The sequence below is a fragment of the Neomonachus schauinslandi genome, chromosome 16, assembly GCF_002201575.2.
Source record: "Neomonachus schauinslandi chromosome 16, ASM220157v2, whole genome shotgun sequence".
NCBI lineage: Eukaryota > Metazoa > Chordata > Mammalia > Carnivora > Phocidae > Neomonachus > Neomonachus schauinslandi.
This window is the reverse complement of record NC_058418.1, coordinates 412433-431673: the sequence shown is the minus strand read 5'-3', so window position 1 is coordinate 431673 and position 19241 is coordinate 412433. Positions and strand designations below refer to the sequence as shown.

The window sequence follows — 19241 nt, the reverse complement described above, 5'->3', positions numbered from 1 at the left end:
AGGTTAAAGGTCTACAAGAACTAGAAAGGGAAGTGTGTTCGTTTCCTATGGCTGCTGTAACAAGTTACCACAAGCTTGGTGCCTTAAAAATACACACATTTATTCTCTTACAGTTCTGGAAGCCTGAAGTCCAAAATCACTTTCACCAGGATAACAAGGTGTCAGCAGGGCTGGTTCCTTCTGGAGGATGTACATGGAGAATTAATTTCCCTGACTTTACGACCTTCTAGAAGCTACCCACATTCCTTGCCTCGTAACACCTCTCCCATCTTGAAATGCATTGATCTAACTTCTGGCTCCATCACCTCTCCTCTGACTCTGACCCCGTATGTACCCCTGTGGTGACATTGCCCCCCACCAGATAACCCAGGATCATCTCCACATTGCAAGATCTGAAGGCCATTATTTAGCCTTCCAACAGGAATTCCTGATTGTTGTATTAAAGAATTGCAACCCAGCCTGTGGGAGGATGAATGAGGTCTTGGGTCTGCACATATGGCTAAAACTAGTCATATAGGGGGCGCTTGGGTGGCCCTGTCGGTTAAGGACCTGCCTTCGGCTCAGGTCATGATCCCAGGGTCCTGGGACTGAGCCCCACCGGGCTCCCTGCTCAGCTGGGAGCCTGCTTCTCCCTCTCCCCCCTACTTGTGCTCTCTCTCTCCCTCTCTTTCTCTCAAATAAAATCTATAAAAACAAAACAAAAAAAACAGTCATATTGGCCATGAGTCGGGCAGGGCTTTTAAGGGGTGATGCATCAGACTCCTCACAGTCCACTGATCTCACAATTTCAGCTGTTAGCCCTACTGTACCCAGGTGTAGTATCTCTAAAGCAAATGAAGAGTTTTCCTTCTACACTGCCCCAAGGAGCTCCTTTTCCTAACTAGTCTAGAAGGGAAGTGTAAATTGGCAGTGGCCCTGCTGGAGTCTCAGGAAGGAGCAAGCAAAAAGAGCACAAGAAGAGAGAAAAAGGGCAGGTGATAATTTTCTATAATGCTTGTGTTAGTTTTTCTTTAAAGATTTTATTTATTTGAGAGAGAGGGAGCACAAGCAGGGGGAGGGGCAAAGGGAGAGGGAGAAGCAGGCTTCCCACAGAGCAGGGATTCCCAATGCAGGGCTCCATCCCAGGACCCTGGGATCATGACCCAAGCCGAAGGCAGATGCTCAACCAACTGAGCCACCCAGGCACCCTGCTTGTGTTAGTTTTCTATTGCTGCCATAACAAATTACCACAAACTTAGCAGCTTAAAAAAACACTTTATTACCTCACAGCCTTTATTCAGTGACTCTCAAGGGGAGCCATTCCCAGGGCTTTGAGGCCATGCCATCCAGCCTAAGCAGCTCTCACGTGGCCAGCACTGTTATTTCCACAGGTGGGATGTTCTGAGATCATCCTAGACCTCTCTGTAGCCTCCTACTCTACATTTTCTGAGACCCATCCTCTCCTCACAATGACACCTCCAAGTCCCAAAGAAGGAAATTATTCTTATGCCCTGGGCCATCAGATGCTCTCACTCGAGAGAAACTTCTTCCTGGATGTTCCCCATCTGTACTTAAAGTTGCCCTGTGACCCTGACCTAGCTCCTTCTGGTAAAAAAAGGTCCAAAGAAACCCAAAATTGGCCTCGCTCTGGCTTCCTCTTTCTATTCCTTATCAAATTATTATAACAACAATGTATGGCTTATAATAGAGGAAAAAAAAAACGTACACAATTGTAGGCCCCTAAGAAAACCACGTTTATTTCTCCATGACCAACATCCAATCTACACCCATACGTGCACATACCTCTACATGGCTGGAATAACAGCAAGTCTTCTATTTTATGCCTCTTTTATTGTTGTTGTTGCCTGCCATATTATACGCATTTTCAACATGGTAACAAAACCTTCATAATTATGGTTCAGCATGACTGCATAAAACAAATTAGAAATGTCCTAGATGAACAATGGGGGGAGGTGATATCAATCACAGGAACTCATTTCCACAACTAAAGTAACGCATCACATTTCTCAACAGCAGCCCTTTCCATCTTAGTACGAGCCGGCTTCAGTCTTAACAGGGACAATTTCACTGTTCATTCTCAAGCAACGTCCTCATCCGGCTGCCCATTCTGAAACAAATCTTCAGCATCCGACAGGATTGTAACATAGGCAGACATACAAACAGCAAAATCTAACTACAATTCTGTGGTTGCCAAGGGGTGGAAAACTGTGTGCAGTCTATCACCAGGATGTCTTCGCTGATACAGAGTAGACAGTAAGAGCTGCCAAAAGCTTTTCTCACTGATTACACTTGATCCTAGTAAGAGTTTGCTTATGTACAAGGCAGACATTCCTTATTAAAGGATTCCACATACCAATTACTTACTGAATACATTCACAGGTTCTTTACTATTTAAGCACTCTGATGCATCTCCAGGGAATTATCTTCTTGACATTCACAGATTTTATTCCAGTGTGTGCGCTATTACACTTAGTATTGGCTGCATCATTCCTGAAGCCTTGTCCACATTTATTACCATCCTGTTTTCCCCAGGAGTTCCTTATTGTTTAGATTTAATAGTATGGCTAAGGAATGCCTCACATTCATCAATTCACTGGATAGCTTAAAGAACTCTTTTCCGCTGATAGGGAAAAGTCACCCCTGAAGACATTCCTCCTTCACACAGCTTTTTGAGACCAAGTCAGGGGACAAATGTGGCCCACATTCATTATGTTTCTATGGGTTGCTCTCCAGAGTGTGTTCTCTGATGTCGGATGAGGGACGAGCTCCTTCTGAATGTTTTTCCACACTGAGGACACTGGCTGGGGCCCTCCCTGTTGTGGAGTCTCTGATGTACCGCCAGGTGAGAGTTCTGCTTGAACGACTTTCCACATTCAGGACACTGGTATGGGGTCTCCTTTGTGTGAATTCTCTGGTGCTTGGTCAGACAGGAGCTATCCCTGAAAGCTTTGCCACACTGATTACACTCATAGGGCTTCTCACCAGTATGAGTCCTCTGGTGCCGGATAAGGCCAGCAATGTTCCTAAAAAGTTTCTGACACTGGTTACAGCCATAGGGCTTCTCACCAGTATGAATCCTCTGGTGCCGGATGAGGTAAGCACTCTCAATGAAGGTTTTCCCACACTCTTTACATTCGTAGGGTTTCTCCCCAGAGTGGATTTTTTGATGTACAATGAGGTGAGAATTTCGGTTGAAGGATTTCCCGCACTCCACACATTCAAAGGGCTTCTCTCCAGTGTGAGTCCTCTCATGTTGGGTAAGGTATGAGCCATCCCGGAAAGCCTTTCCACATTTGCTACATTCATAGGGCTTCTCCCCGGTGTGGATTCTGAGATGCACAGTGAGATGGGAGATGTCGGTAAAAGGTTTCCCACACTCATTACATCTATATGGTTTTTCTCCTGTATGAGTTCTTTGATGCAAGATCAGAGATGAATTTCGGTTGAAGGTTTTCCCACACTCTAGACATTCGTAAGGTTTCTCACCAGTGTGAATTCTCTGGTGTTGTGTGAGAGCTGACCCATCACTGAAGGCTTTCCCACATTTATTGCATTTATAGGGCCTCTCTCCTGTATGGATTCTTTGATGCACAATCAGGTTGTAGTTCTTGGAAAACGATTTTCCACATTCGTTACAAGTATAAGGTTTCTCTCCAGTGTGAGTTCGGTGATGCAACACGAGAGAGGAGTTCCGTTTGAAGCATTTGCCACATTCAGTGCATTTATACAGTTTCTCTCCAAGGTGACCCTTCCTGTTTTCATTAAGAGATGAACTCAGGGTGAAGATGTCCCCAAAGTCCTTACCTTCATACACTTTCTTTCCTCTTTTTGCTATTTTTTGCTCACCAAGAGGGGTAAAATGGTTGAAAGATTTAACACTTTCCGTGTATTTATAGGGTTTCTCTCTCATTTGATCTCTTCCAAGTTGAAAAACTTCCACAGAATGGTTGAAGGCTTTTCCACATGAGTCACTGTCACCACTTCTCTTAGCTCCATAATTTTTCTGACAACTGTGTAAAGCTGGGTCACAATCCAAACTTTTAATATCTGAGTCACATATATGAAAACCGTTTGCAGGTACTCTCTTAGATGGCAGAAGGTCTGAGCTTGCACTCAAATGCTCTTCAAGTCCAGAATATTCACAAATTGCTTCCTGAGCCCCTGGTTTCTCCTGAGTTAAACCTGATTGTCTCAAATGTCCCTCCCGGTTCTTACAGTCCCAATTATCACCTAGAATGGAAAGATGGGAGCCCTCTCTCATAAATCCTTCCATTTCCACGTCACAGGATGGTTCTTCAGAAATATTCTCTCATTTTCAATCTCATGTCTCAGGCTGAAAAATAAACAATGAAAAAGACAGACTTAAGTGCATAAAGCCGTAACTGGAAGAGGAATAAAAATTTCTAACAGGCCAGATGTGTGGATCCGTATTTTTATGTTTTTTTATTAATTTTTCCCCAGCTTATTTTTTTATTGGAATATATTTGACACACAGTGTTACATTAGTTTCAAGTGTAAGACATAGTGATTTGACAAGTCTATACGTTATGCTAAACTCAGTGCAAGTATAGCCCCCATCTGTCACCATATAACACTGAGTATACTCCCTGTGATGTACCTTTAATCCCCATGACTTATTCATGTCATAACTAGAAGCCTGTGCCTCAATCCCCTTCACCCATTTTACCCATCCCCCCCACCCCTCCCCTCTGGCAACCATCAGTTTGATCTCTTTATTTATTGTTCTGTTTCTACTTTCTGTTTGTTCATTTGTTTTTTAGATTCCCCAAAGTGAAATCATATGGTATCTGTCTTTCTCTGCTTGACTTATTTCACTTAGTATAATACCCTCTAGATACATCCATGTTGTCACAAACGGCAAAACCTCATCCTTTTTTATGCCTGAGTAATATTCCATTGTATATACATACCACATCTTTATCCATTCATCTGTCAATGGGCACTTGGGTTGCTTCCATATCTTGGCTATTACAAATAATGCTGCAATGAACAGGAGGGCATACATCTTTTTCAATTAGTGTTTTGTTCCCTTTTTGGAGGTAAATACCCAGTAGTGGAATTACTACATCATATGGCATTTTTATTTTTAAATTTTTTGAGGAAACTCCATACTGTTTTAGACAGTGGCTGAACCAATTTACATTTGTGGGTTTTTTGACTTTTTCAAATTAACATCTGTACAAGGGGAAGGTAAAGTGAGAGTCAAGGGATGGAGCCAAGAACAGTACAGACAAATATCACCAAAAGAATGAAACTGAGATGTGGAGACCAGAAGCCAGGTGTCACTGCTCACAGAGTGGAACACCATCTTGGCTATTGTGTGCTAGTCCCTACCACCCACTGCCCATATCAACAATCAATACACATCTTCAAAGCCCCAACTTCATCATGTGCTTATGACAGTTCTGAACGAGCACTTTTCACCCCAGCTTTGTAGTCAGAGTTCTGTCTTCATGGATGGAACAAAGCATAAACTTGATGACCCAGAAGTTCTGAAAGTCCTGGATCTGTCAATGACCACCCTGTAAGGTTACTATGAGAGTTAGATCATGTCTGATGCTGCCTCTGACCTGGGGAATGGACAGCATTCTGTAAGTGGCTGCCAGTGTCTCCACCATTATTGATCTTCCTCTAACCACCCCCTACCCCTTTGACTTCATGGTATCAAGACAACTGGTTCCTCATTTCTTTTAAGCAAAATGAAATTAGATCCTTATCTCAGAAAGAAATATTTTTTTAAAAGAAACTCTAGATGGAGAAAAACCCCAACATAAAATCAAAGTTTAAATTATGTAGGACACCTTCATGATCAACAAACAAAAACCATACAGATAAGGATTAACAAATTTAATATCAACATTTTAAATTTCCAAACAAAAACACAGTAAGAACCAAAACACAGGTGGCAAATGAAGAAATAATATCATAAAATATAAAAGAGAAAAAGGAACAGTGCCCAAGATCTAGAAAGAATTCTTACAGAATAGCACAAAAAAAGGGGGAAAGGGACACAAAAAGGCACTTCATAAAAAATACAAATATCCTGAAAACATGAGTATCTGCTCATTCTCACCATCATTCAGAAAATTACAAACTGAAACGTTAAGACATAATGTACACTTTTCATATGAGTAAAAATAAAACAAGGCATGAGAATATAAAACTTAGGCACCTCATGGAAGAAGAGTATTAGTGGGCATGTAAAGTGGTCAGTCCACTCAGTATAATATGGTTGCAGCATCAAAACATAAAATGGGCACATTCCACTACCCAGCAATTCCACCTGTAGGCATCTCAGACTCAGAAAACATGAGCCCAAGCATAAATGGGTATCAATCTATACCTAAGGAGACATTCTTAAAGACCAACAGAGAGAAGACAGAACACTGGTGAAGGAGTAAAAACTATCATGACGGATCACTTGATAGCAAAAATATCTACCTGAAAATAATGGAAGGTTTTTTTTTAAAGTGCTCTGGTGGGGGGCACCTGGGTGGCTCAGTCGTTAAGTGTCTGCCTTTGGCTTCAGGTCATGATCCCAGGGTCCTGGGATCGAGCCCCACACGAAAACATGTGTATGCAACAGACACACCTAAAGCAAAAGCAAAGAGAAGACAAAAGCAAAAGTTTGGAAGAGACAAAAGCTAACCAAAGATTTTATGGTTCTTTGCCAACCAATGATAAACTTGAAGTATAACAGGGCAACAGAACAATGGCAAAAATGTCTGTATTAACAGCATGCCTCAAAACAGAAAAATGTCAGCCAGGACTGTAAATCAGAATCAGCAAATTCAACTGTACTGGGAGCTTTTAAGGAACCTCATTCAGAAATGAAAATTCAGAAAAACTGATAGAGAAGCAGGAGAGAATGTAATTAACTAGCCTGATCCAACAGTTGGATGAAGAGCCATAACAACAACTAAAGCCAAACAAAGCTTTCTGAGTGCACGTGGAACCTTTGCTAACACTGACAATAAACCAGGCCAAAGAACAAGTTCAACCAAGACCAGACCACAGTATGCCACAGGCCACACAGCCTTTTTTTTTTTTTTAAGATTCTTATTTGAGAGTGAGCGAAAGAGAGAGAGAGAGAGCACAAGTGTGCGGGGGGAAGCAGACGGAGAGGGAGACGAAAACTCCCCTCTGAGCAGGGAGCCTGATGAGGGGTTCAATCCCATGACCCTGGGATTATGACCTGAGGTGAAGGCAGACGCTTAAACGACTGAGCCACCCAGGCACCCTAGACCATAGCCTCTTAACTAGAAATGTGGTCAAGTTAAGAACCAGTAGCAGAAAGAAAACCAAATACAAGAAAAACATTAAGTAAAACAAACTTCTATTTATTGGGAAAAACAAAAACCTGTTTCTCAGGAATTCAGAGTTCAAAGGGAAATCTCAACAGAAATTAGAAAAACACCTAGAATCAAACTGAAAAATGGAAATGGTATATCTCAAAACATGTGGCAAATGAGGATGCAGTTAACACAGTTCCTCAGAAAATGTTGGCCTTTACTGCTTATGTTAAAAAAAAAAAAAGAAGAAGAAGAAGACTGAAGGTTAATGAGTCACGGTTCAAGACTTAAGGGAAAGAATTAAGGAGTAAGCCAAAAGGAAGTAGAAGGAAGGTGATAATAAAGGTAACAGCAGAAATTAAAGAACAAAATAAAGAACATCCAAGAAGATAAAGAAAACCAAGTCTGTTATTTGAAAAGACTAATGAAAGACGTATTTTGACGAGAGTGACTCCCCAAAAAGAGGAGGTACACATTAGTGATATCAGTTATGAAAAGAGTATTTAACTAAGAAACAGAAGAAAGTTACCAAAACGGTAACATTGGATTTATCCTAAGAACGTAAGAATTGTAAAATATTAAAATGTCTATTTATGTATTCCCCATTATTTTCAGATAAAAGTAAAAAATAGTCCCCTACACCCTGTCCCAATAAGTCAAGAAAGTAATTTGAGGAAATCTCACCCAGACTCATGATCAAACTGCTCTCAGATTCAAGTAGTAGACCCTTTAGCCTGTATCAATAAATTCAGAAAGTGCTTTAAGGAAAGCTCCAATTCTTGATGAAAATTCTTAATGATTAGGGACACAAGGAATCAAGGTAAACATCACACCTAATGTGAAAACATCAGATTTGTTCACTTTGAAGCCAAGACCAAGACCCCAGAAGCCTGCTACATCCACAGCATTCAACAGTAACATGGAGGGGCTAGCTGGTCAGGAGGACCACGTCCCAAGATTTCACTCCTGAACATTATGAGTTCCTCACCTACAAAAAAGGCCTCCTAAGGCTGCCCTGCCACCATACTGCATGTTTCCCATACTGGGACTCCTGAGTACACTGGGGCCTGGATGGCCTGTGGTTATCCTGTGAAGACAAGATACAGAGAGCACCTTCATACAGGTCTGTAGGGGAAGGATGCATGTGTGTACTTAAAAGAAATGAGTCAGACATATATACACGATGATACCACTTGGGGAAATTTTTAGACACAAATATTCTGGAAGTAATGCCCTGGCAAGACACCTACCAAAGCTGTGATCATGACTATCTTGGGACATGGAGAATGGGCCTTGAAAAGCAAAGGGAACATCTGTTCAATCTATAATAGCTATTTCCTTGATTGCAGTAAGAGTTAGATACCAGTAAGAAAGTGAAATGACAACCCATCAAATGGGAGAAAATATTTACAAAGCATATGTCTAATAAAGGACTCCTATACAGAAGATACAAAAAACTCTTACAACTCAATAACAAAACAACCCAAATTTTAAAAGTAGGCAATGGATGTGAACAGACATTTCTCCAAAGACATACAGATGGCCAATAAGCACATGAAAAGATGATCATCATCACTGTCATTAGGGAAATGCTAATCAAAACCACAGTGAGATACCACTTCATAACCATGAGTGTGGCCAATAAAAAAAAAAAAAAAAACAGAAAAAAACAGGGCACCTGCCTGGCTCAGTTAGTTGAGCAAATGACTCTTGGTTTTGGCTCAGGTCATGATCTCAGGGCCGTGGGATCAAACCCCATGTCTGGGTCCACACGGAGTCTGCTTGGGATTCTCTCCCTTACATACATACATATATACATACATAAATAAGTAAATCTTAAAAAAAAGTTACACATAGTTTTGTGACCCAGCAACTCTACTCCTAGATATCTACTCAAGAAAAATGCAAACATATGTCCACACATAAACTTGTACATGAATTACAAAATAATAGCAGCACTATTCATAATAAACAAAAAGTGGAAACTCAAATAAATGTCCATCAACTGAGGAATGGCTAAACAAAATGTAGAAATCCACACAATGGAATATTCTTCAGCCACAAGAAGGAAGGAATTACTAATACATGGTACAACAATATAGATGAACCTTAAAAACATTATGCTCAATGAAAGAACTCTGACATAAGCGAATACATAGTATATGATCTCATTTATATGAAACGTCCAGAACAAGCAATTACATATAGACAGAACATCAATTAGTGGTTGCCAGGAGCTGGAAGAAAAGGGGAATGACTATTAATGGGTATGAGGTTTCTTGTTGGCCTAATAAAAACATTTTGGAATTACACAGTGGTGATGGTTGTGAAACTCTGTGAATATACTAAAAACCACTGAATTGTGCACTTTTTAAAAAAGATTTTATTTATTTATTTGACAGAGAGAGCAAGAGAGCACAAGCAGGGGGAGCAGCAGGCAGAAGGAGAGGAAGAAGCAGGCTCCCTGCTGAACCGGGAGCCCGACAACGTGGGGCTCAATCCGAGGACCCTGGGATCATGACCTGAGCCAAAGGCAGACACTGAACTGACTGAGGCGCCCCTGAGTTGTGGACTTTGGATGAATCTTACGATATTATGAATGATATCTCAATAAACCTGTAATAAGTAAATTTATGCCTTCAAGAATGATGCCAGTAATCCTAAGCACAGATACGTCCCCTATAAGGGGACAAGTCCCTTCCACCCCGAACCAGACCTCTTGACCTTGGTAGTACTTCCACTGGGAGCATCTGGAAATCTGTGGAGGTGTTAGGCTGTCACAAAGACGCAGGCAGCAGGGAACACTAGCTAGCATCTGAAGGGCCCAGGCTAGGGATGTAGATTTGCTACCATGCTCAGGACCACCACATGATGCTTGACCACCCTATGGACCAACATCCCTGTAGGTATCAACCTGGGGTACCTTAGAATAGAACAATACTTCATGTGTTATAAGACATTAAGGAAAAATCATTTAGGAGAAGCAAACTAAAAAGAAATCAGGATACTGTCCTGAATTTATGGACTCATTCCCTATTCTACATCTCCTTGACAAGAACTCGCCATTTCAACTATACCCTCTGACAATGAGGCCCTGAGGCCCACAGTGCGATTACTGGGGGGAAAAAAACGATCTGGGGCACCTGGGTGGCTCAATCAATTAAGTGTCTGCTTTCGGCTAAGGTCATGATCCCAGAATCCTGGGATCGAGTCCCTCATCGAGCTCCCTGCTTGGCAGGGAGTCTGCTTCTCCCTCTACCCCTCCCCCTTGCTTGTGCTCTCTCATGCTCTCTCTCTAATAAATAAATAAAATCTTAGGGGCGCCTGGGTGGCTCAGTCGTTAAGCATCTGCCTTTGGCTCAGGTCATGATCCCAGGGTCCTGGGATCGAGCCCCACATCGGGCTCCCTGCTCAGCGGGAAGCCTGCTTCTCCCTCTCCCACTCCCCCTGCTTGTGTTGCCTCTCTCCAGTCTCTCTCTCTCTGTCAAATAAATAAATAAAATCTTTAAAAAATAAATAAAAATACATAAGTAAATAAAATCTTAAAAAAAAAAAGAACAAATGATCACCAGTATACAGGAGGACATCAGGACAGACTTTCGGTAAATAATATTAGGGAATTTAACATAGGAATCACACTGAATTTTGTTAATTAAGGTTGTTTTTAAAATATCTCAGATTGGGGCACCTGGCTGGCTCAGAAGAGCATTCGACTCTTGATTTTGGGGTTGTGAGTTCAAGCCCCACATTGGGTGTAGAGATTACATAAATAAGTAAAATTTAAAAAACAAATAAATATCTGATTATCGCCCTCCTACATACTTACGTACTACTACTTTTAGTAGCATAATACAAAATATATGTCGTAAAAATTCACCTTGATGCCATTCATGTATTTTGGGGGTTCCCTATTTCTCCCCCATTCTTCTTCTGACCCTTTGCTCAGATATCCACCATATCACTTGTCTGAAGCCCCAATATTACGAATTTTCCCCAGCCTGTCCTTCTCTTCCCATGGTCACCAAAGAAGGTGGTCTCCAAAGCTTTTTTACACACTGAATGTTGCCCCAGCACAGGCTGAGACTTTAGGTCTGAAGAACTGTTTTCTGTAATAAACTGATGCTGTTCCAGGCGGTATCACAAGGGGTGGCTGATCCTTTGCCTGTGACTAAGTCCCAGCTCATCTGAACAGCCTGAGTTGCCTTACTGCATAAGTACTTAGAACCTGCTTCCACCAAAGTACTGTCTTTGTCCCTTTTCTATTTAATACACCTGGTCTGGGTCCACTTCTCCAGCCCTCATTGTTCCAGCAGCATCCACATACACCTCACCTCATTCAGTTTCACTCAAGGCAGTATTTTCTTACTGTCCTATTTGTCTTAACTCAAACCTTCAGCACTGGACTGCTTCCTATGTCTGCTAAGGTATTGTGCCCAAGCATTTAAATATAGAAATATACATTTTTATACAAATGCCTTTCCTTTTTTTAAAAAAAGATTTTATTTATTTATTTGAGAAAGTGAGCGAGAGAGAACAAGCAAGCATGAGCTGGAGAGGAGCAGAGGGAGAGGGAGCAGCAGACTCCCCACTGAGTAGGAAGCCTGATGATGGGCTCAATCCTGGGACTCTGGGATCGAGTCCCGCATCGGGCTCCCTGCTCAGCGGGGAGCCTGCTTCTCCCTCTCCCGCTCCCCCTGCTTGTGTTCCCTCTCTCGCTGTGTCTCTCTCTGTCAAATAAATAAATAAAATCTTTAAAAAAAAAAAATTCCTTTTATAGATATTCCAGGATGGCAAAAGGCACACTGCAAACCACTGATCACAAAGAGTGAGCATTACACAAAAATTAACTCAAAATAGATCACAGGCCAGGGGCGCCTGGGTGGCTCAGGTGGTTGGGCAACTGCCTTCGGCTCACGTCATGATCCCAGGGGATCATCCCAGGGAGCCCCACGTCAGGCTCCCTGCTCAGCAGGAGCCAGCTTCTCCCTCTCCTCCCCACTTGTGCTCTCTCTCGCTATCTCTGTCACTATCTCTCTCTAATAAATAAAATCTTAAAATAAAAAATAGATCACAGGCCTAAATATGAAAGCTGAAATCATAAAATTCTTTTTTTTTTTTTTAGATTTTTATTTGACAGAGAGAGCAAGTACAAGCAGGGGTAGTGGGGGAGGGAGAAGCAGGCTCCCCACTGAGCAGGGAGCCCGATGCGGGGCTCGATCCCAGGACCCTGGGATCATGACCTGAGCCGAAGGCAAACGTTTAACCAACTGAGCCATCCAGGTACCCCTGAAATCATAAAATTCTTAAAAGAAACACAGGCATAGATTTTCAGAAACGGGTACAACACAAAAGTACAAGTGACCAAAAAAAAGTAGGTAAAACTGACTAATCAAAATTAAAATATTTGCGCTTCAAAGAACTTCACCAAGAAAGTGAAAAAAGAAAAAAAAAACCACACAACCCTTGGAGAGGTGTCTGGCTGGCTCAGTTGGAAGACGATGCATCTCTGAATCTAAGGATCATGAGTTCGAGCCCAACATGGGCTGTAGAGATTACTTAAATAAATAAAACTTAAAAAAAAAAAACAGAATAGGGTAAAATATTTGCAAATTATATATCTGATAAGGCACAGGTACCCAGAATAAATGAATCTTTTTTCTCTTTAAAGATTTTATATATTTATTTGGCAGATAGAAAGAGCGAGAGCAGCAAGCAGAGGGAGGGGGGAGAAGCAGGCTCCATGCTGAGCAAGGAGCCCAACTCGGGGCTTGATCCCAGGATGCAGGTGGCTCAGTTGGTTGAAGGTCTGCCTTCGGCTCAGACCCTGGGATCAAGCACCGTCAGGCTCCCTGCTCAGTGGGGAACCTGCTTTTCCTTCTCCCTCTTCCTCTCCCCCCCCCTTGCTCTCTCTCTCAAATAAATAAAATCTTAAAAAAAATAAAAGATCAGGGGCGCCTGGGTGGGTCAGTCGGTTAAGCATCTGCCTTTGGCTCAGGTCATGATCTCGGGATACTGGGACAGAGCCCCGGGCTCTCTGCTCAGTGTGGAGTTGGCTTCTCCCTCTCACTCTCCCTCTGTGTGTTCTCTCTCTCTCTGTCATATAAATAAATGAAATCTTTAAAAAAAAGTAAAAGATCAATAACCCACTTAATAAAGGGGCAAAGGATCTGAACTGATAGTTCTCCAAAGAAGATACATAAATGCCCAAATAGGCACAACGAAAAGATGCTCAACACCATTAACTATTAGGGAAATGCATATCAAGACCACATTGAGATACCACTTCACATCCAGTAGGATGGCTATAATCAGTTCCATTCCTAGGTAGTTATCCAAGAGAAATGAAAACATACATCCACCAAAAATAAAAAGCATACATGAATATTTACAGAAGCATTTTTCATAATATCCAAAAAGTGGAAGCAACTCAAATGTCCATCTACTGATGAACTGATAAACAAAATGAGGTATATCCATACATTGAAACATTTCTCATTCATAAAAATGAGCTAGGTAGGGCGCCTGGGTGGCTCAGTTGGTTAAGCGACTGCCTTCGGCTCAGGTCATGATCCTGGAGTCCCGGGATCGAGTCCCGCATCGGGCTCCCTGCTCGGCAGGGAGCCTGCTTCTCCCTCTGACCCTCCCCCCTCTCATGTGCTCTCTGTCTCTCTCATTCTCTCTGTCTCAAATAAATAAATAAAATCTTAAAAAAAAAAAAAAAAGAGCTAGGTACTGATAGATGCTACGCTACTACACAGATGATCCTTGAAAACTTTATGCTAAGTCAAAGAAGCCCCCAAAAGGACTATCTATTGTATGGCCATTTATATGAAATGTCTAGGATAGGCAAATGCATAGAGACAAAAAGTAGATTAATGATTCTCTAGGACTTGGAGGGATAAAAGAGATGAGGAGTGACTGCTAATGGGCATAGGCTTGTTTTGGGGGATAATGAAAATATTTTAAAATTGATAGCAGCGATGGATGCACAAGCTAACGAGTATACTAAAAAACAATGAATTGTATACCTTAAACGGTGACTTGTAGAGTATGTGAAATGTATCTCAATAAAGCGATTTTTTTTATATATATGAGGAGGCAGGGCACCTGGGTGGCGCGACAGATTCTTGGTTTCGGCTGGGGTCATAATCTCAGAGTCGATAAGCCCTACCTCGGGCTCCATGCTCAGTGCAGGGAGTCGGCTTGAGATTCCCTCTCCTCTGCCCCTCCCCCACACGTATGTGCACTCACACGCATGCACCTGCTCTCAAATAAATAAATAAATCTTTAAAAACGGGGGTGGGGGGGGGCTTTGAGTCCGCTGGGGTCAGAACCACCAGTTCAAACTACCTAGAATGTATCTGATACCTTAAAACTTCACAAGAGAAATAAGTTTTATAGGGATGTGCCAAACTTGTGTAGAATTCGATTCCCAGGCACTCACCTCTCAAGGGCTTTGTCCCCCAGTTTCAACAACCTGGCAGAGGGATCACTTGGGCTGCATGCCTGGATGTTTGACATCAGCAGTGCCAGACCTCAGCTGTCCAACCCCCTCCACATGGTCCCTGCCATTTCTGTGGACCACCCATGATAATGTGTACTTTACTTGTTTAAGTGATGCATTCCTTAACAAAAATAGTTTCCCACCAACTTTAGCTCTATCCTAATAAAGTCACCCACCTGACTACCAACTGTGATAAAGTGTGACTCCATTTTGATGAATGACTGTGCCCAGTTTTCAAGCCTCCCCCTTCTCCTACTGCCCCACATGTAGGCAAGCTAACTAGAAAGCCTGGGTGCTTTCTCGTTGGTTTTAGCAGGACATTCACACCATGCAAGCCCCAATAAATGATAGGCCATCCTCATCCAGTTCCATTCTCTAATCACAATTAAAGTCCAGCCAGTCTCCTTTTCCTGCTCTCTCAAGCTATTTTTGGATCACCACGGGAAGTCTGCCCTACTCTCCCAGGAGTCTTACTAGGTGAGTAATAAACCTTTTACTCTCTTAGGAGGCGGGTATGTGTAAAAAATGTAAAAAGAGGGGCGCCTGGGTGGCTCAGTCGTTAAGGGTCTGCCTTCAGCTCGAGTCATGATCCCACAGTCCTGGGTTCGAGCCCCACATCAGGCTCCCTGCTCCACGGGAAGCCTGCTTCTCCCTCTCCCACTCCCCCTGCTTGTGTTCCCTCTCTCGCTGTGTCTCTGTCAAATAAATAAATAAAATCTTTAAAAAATAAAAACGTAAAAAGAGAATGTATGTGCATGTGTTTGCGGCAGGGAGAAAAGGAAAGCTAATGTGACAAAGTGTTAGTGACTTGAGAATCTGGATTGTTTTTTTTTTAAAAGATTTTATTTGAGAGAGAGAGCATGAGAGGGGGGAGGGTCAGAGGGAGAACCAGACTCCCCGCTGAGCAGGGAGCCCAATGCGGGACTTGATCCTGGAACTCCAGGATCACGACCTGAGTCGAAGGCAGTCACTTAACCAACTGAGCGACCCAGGCGCACGAGAATCTGGATTGTTTTACAAGTGTTCACTGAGCTCTTCCTCCCACTTTTCTGTGTGAGACTTTTTTTTTAAAGATTTTATTTATTTATTTGTCAGAGAGAGACAAAGAACAAGCAGGGGGAGCAGCAAGCAGAGGGAGAAACAAGCTCCCCACTGAGCAGGGAGGCCAACACAGGGCTAGATCCCAGGACTCTGGGATCATGACCTGAGCCGAAGGCAGACGCTTAACTGAGCCACCCAGGCGTCCCCCCAATTTTTTTTTTTTTAAAGATTTTATTTATTTATTTGAGAGAGAGAGAATGAGAGACAGAGAGCATGAGAGGGAGGAGGGTTAGAGGGAGAAGCAGACTCCCCGCCGAGCAGGGAGCCCGATGCGGGACTCGATCCCGGGACTCCAGGATCATGACCTAGCCGAAGGCAGTCGCTTAACCAACTGAGCCACCCAGGCGCCCCCCCCCCAATTTTTTTTTTATTGGCAAAGAATAACAGACCTTTCTGGGGTGATGGTAATTTTGATAAAGCTTTGGGTTCTATTTGTCAAAACTCATCCAGTGGCACAATTAAGATCTACGCATTTCACTGTAAGTCCATTTTGCCTCAAAAACTTCAAAAAGGGGGTGCCTGGGTGGCTCAGACGTTAGGCGTCTGCCTTCGGCTCAGGTCATGATCCCAGGGTCCTGGGATCGAGCCCCACGTCGGGCTCCCTGCTCGGCGGAAAGCCTGCTTCTCCCTCCCCCACTCCCCCTGCTTGTGTTCCCTCTCTCGCTGTCTCTCTGTCAAATGAATAAATAAAATCTTAAAAAAAAAAAAAACTTCAAAAAGCAATAAGATGTTTGAGGGGGGAGCTCTGTAAAATCCGCAACTTACTTTAAATGTTCCCCCCCAAAATTAACGAACGGTTGAAAAGATGGACAGAGGAAAATATATGGGATAAAGCAAGTATAGCAGATGTTAATGGGTCGGTATAATGTCGCGCAAGTACTTCAACTTCTCTATACGTGTGAAAACTTTTTCCATGATCTACTGGGGAAGAGGAGTTGAAAAAATGAACTACACCAAGGAATATGAAAATCAAACAGCCACTGAACAGGTGGAAAATCGCGGCCCTCGCTGGGAACAGCAGGAGCTGACTTTGCAGCGATTAGGTGGAGGGAACAAACGGGACCTGACACCTGCGGGGCTCCGTGGGAAATGGCACCGTCCACCGGCGCAACGCGGCCACCGTGGCCTGAGACCCGCCGACGGGGACCCACCCACCATCAAGCCCAAGAGCGGTCGACCCAAGGTTCGCCCAGCGGCCGGGCGAGGACACCCGGCAGGCCGGGGCAAAACGATCCCTGTGAAAGCACCGGCCGGATACGAGCGCGGAACCCGAGTGACGCGAAGAAGAGAGCTGGGGCCTCCTTACGCTCCGAGGACGTCCACATCCGCGGTAGAGGTTGCGTCCTCAGTTGCCGGGGCAGCCGTGCCCCGGGCCGACCCGCGCCCCTGCGAGCCGGACGCGCCCACTCCCCTCGTGAAACCCGCCCGCGGTCGCGCCGCACACGCCACGCAGGACTCGGAGGACCTCTCCCCGCCTCAGCATACCCACCTACACACACACATCACCGTCCGAGGGAAAGTGAGGCACCGAGAGGTCGAGGGGCGCGGTGGGACTCACCTCTGGCAGGCAAACGGCACAGCTCGAGGCGGCGGCCATGTTTGGGGCGGCTGCGCGTGCGCGCGCCGGGACCCGGATGTGTGCGTCCCAGGAGGCTCCGCGGCTCTGTGCGGCCGCGGCCAGTGGAAGCGGGTGTTTCCGATCTCCAGCAGCTGGCCGGACCGTGCGGGGGCGTGCCCCTCCGCCCGGGCCGGGGCTGGAGGGGGTTCCAGACTCGTCCCCGCGCGACCTGCGTCCACACCCCTCTCAGCGCTAGTCCCACCCGCGCTGGTCGGCGGAGGGAGTTCCCCGGTGGAGCCGCCCCTACTTTCCCTTTTATTTATTCACCCAATTGTTTATTGATCTCAATAGGGACTCACGGGTAATTTTTTGTCTCCTGTGGTTTTAATCGGACGCCGTCATTATGGTACAGCCTTATTTTTATTTACGGCATATTTTATAATTTTAAATAACTTTAATTTTATACCATAATTTATTTCTGAGAAAAATACGTTAAAATTCAGGTAAGTACACCTCAGTATTCGTTGACAGTGTAATTATTTACTTAATCGAAACAGGCTACACAGTTTTTTTAAAGATTTTATTTATTTGTTTGGGAGAGTGAGAGAGCACAAGCAGGGGGAGCGGCAGAGGGAGGGAGAAGCAGGCTCCCCACTGAGCAGGGAGGCCAACGTGGGGCTCGATCCCAGGACTCGGATCATGACCTGAGCCGAAGGCACACGCTTAACCGACTGAGCCACCCAGGCGCCCCAACCTACGCAATTTTAAATTAATAAGACAGCTAAGTAAGGATTTTAGAATATTAATAAAAATCAGTGAGTACATTATGGAAAACATTAAAAATTAGTAATAAGTAGTTACAAAATATGCTCTGAAAGGAAATACTTGTTCTCGATTTTATGTATGTATGTGTATAAAATAATTCCAATAACAATTCGGATATAAACAAAAAAATAACACTCTTACTCCCACCATCCAGCATTAACATTGCGGCAGATTATGCGACCCCCAGAGTAGCACAGGCAGGGTTTGAGGCCCAGCATGCTAGGTTGGGATCCTCCAGCAAAGCCTGGGAAAGGATGAGGAGGTGATTCTGAAAGAATCTCCTCCAATATATATTTTAATTATAAAGGGGAAAACAGTACCTTGACAGTGGAGAAACCTGGCAGGCACCACCTTAACCATCACCTTTCTGGAATTCTTGTCAAAAATTCACCATTTCAATCTAATCATGACAAACACCAGACAGACTTAAACTGAGCAACATTATAGAAAATAACTGAGCAGTATTCCGCAAGGGCAAAAGTCTCAAGGTCATGAAAGAGAAGGAAAGACTAAGGAATTGTCACAGATTAGAATAGACGAAGAAGACACCATAAATGAATGCAATGTGGGATCCTAAACAAAAATGGACATTTGGCGATAAACAGAATTAAAGTCTGTACTTAAGTCATTAACATTAAACCAATGATCATTTTTAGTTGCTGTTTTTATTTATTTATTTTATTTATTTATTTTTTAAAGATTTTATTTATTTATTTGAGAGAGAGAGAATGAGAGAGAGCACATGAGAGGGGGGAGGGTCAGAGGGAGAAGCAGACTCCCCGCCGAGCAGGGAGCCCGATGCGGGACTCGATCCCGGGACTCCAGGATCATGACCTGAGCCGAAGGCAGTCGCTTAACCAACTGAGCCACCCAGGCGCCCGCTGTTTTTATTTTTATTTATTTATTTTTTTTAGTTGTTTTTGAAGTAATCTCTACACCC

At 43.6% G+C, this 19241-nt stretch overlaps 2 protein-coding genes across 9 annotated transcripts in view; one reads left to right on the top strand and one right to left on the bottom strand.

Annotated features, from left to right (window-relative positions):
• Nucleotides 1-19241, top strand: part of LOC110581909 (zinc finger protein 135) — a 110187-nt gene that overhangs the window by 40325 nt on the left and 50621 nt on the right. The window contains exon 2 of one of the 7 annotated variants that reach the window (XM_044911400.1): nt 6947-6970. The exons of the other annotated variants lie outside the window; for them this stretch is intronic. Coding sequence (XP_044767335.1) covers nt 6947-6970 — 24 coding nt within the window. The remainder of the gene's footprint in view (nt 1-6946; nt 6971-19241) is intronic. 7 annotated transcript variants of the gene reach the window in all.
• On the bottom strand, nt 1721-17520 carry ZNF329 (zinc finger protein 329). Of its 2 annotated transcripts, none has more exons than XM_021691841.1 (2): nt 17477-17520; nt 1721-4333 (listed from the first exon to the last, which is right to left on the bottom strand). In XM_021691841.1, the coding sequence occupies exon 2, from the start codon at nt 4271-4273 to the stop codon at nt 2708-2710; it is 1566 nt and encodes a 521-aa protein (XP_021547516.1). In that variant the 5' UTR covers nt 4274-4333; nt 17477-17520; the 3' UTR covers nt 1721-2707. The 2 variants fall into 2 exon arrangements, with proteins under 2 accessions (XP_021547516.1, XP_044767342.1); XM_044911407.1 differs by lacking the exon at nt 17477-17520 and adding an exon at nt 11140-11161 and having other exon boundaries at nt 1721-4308.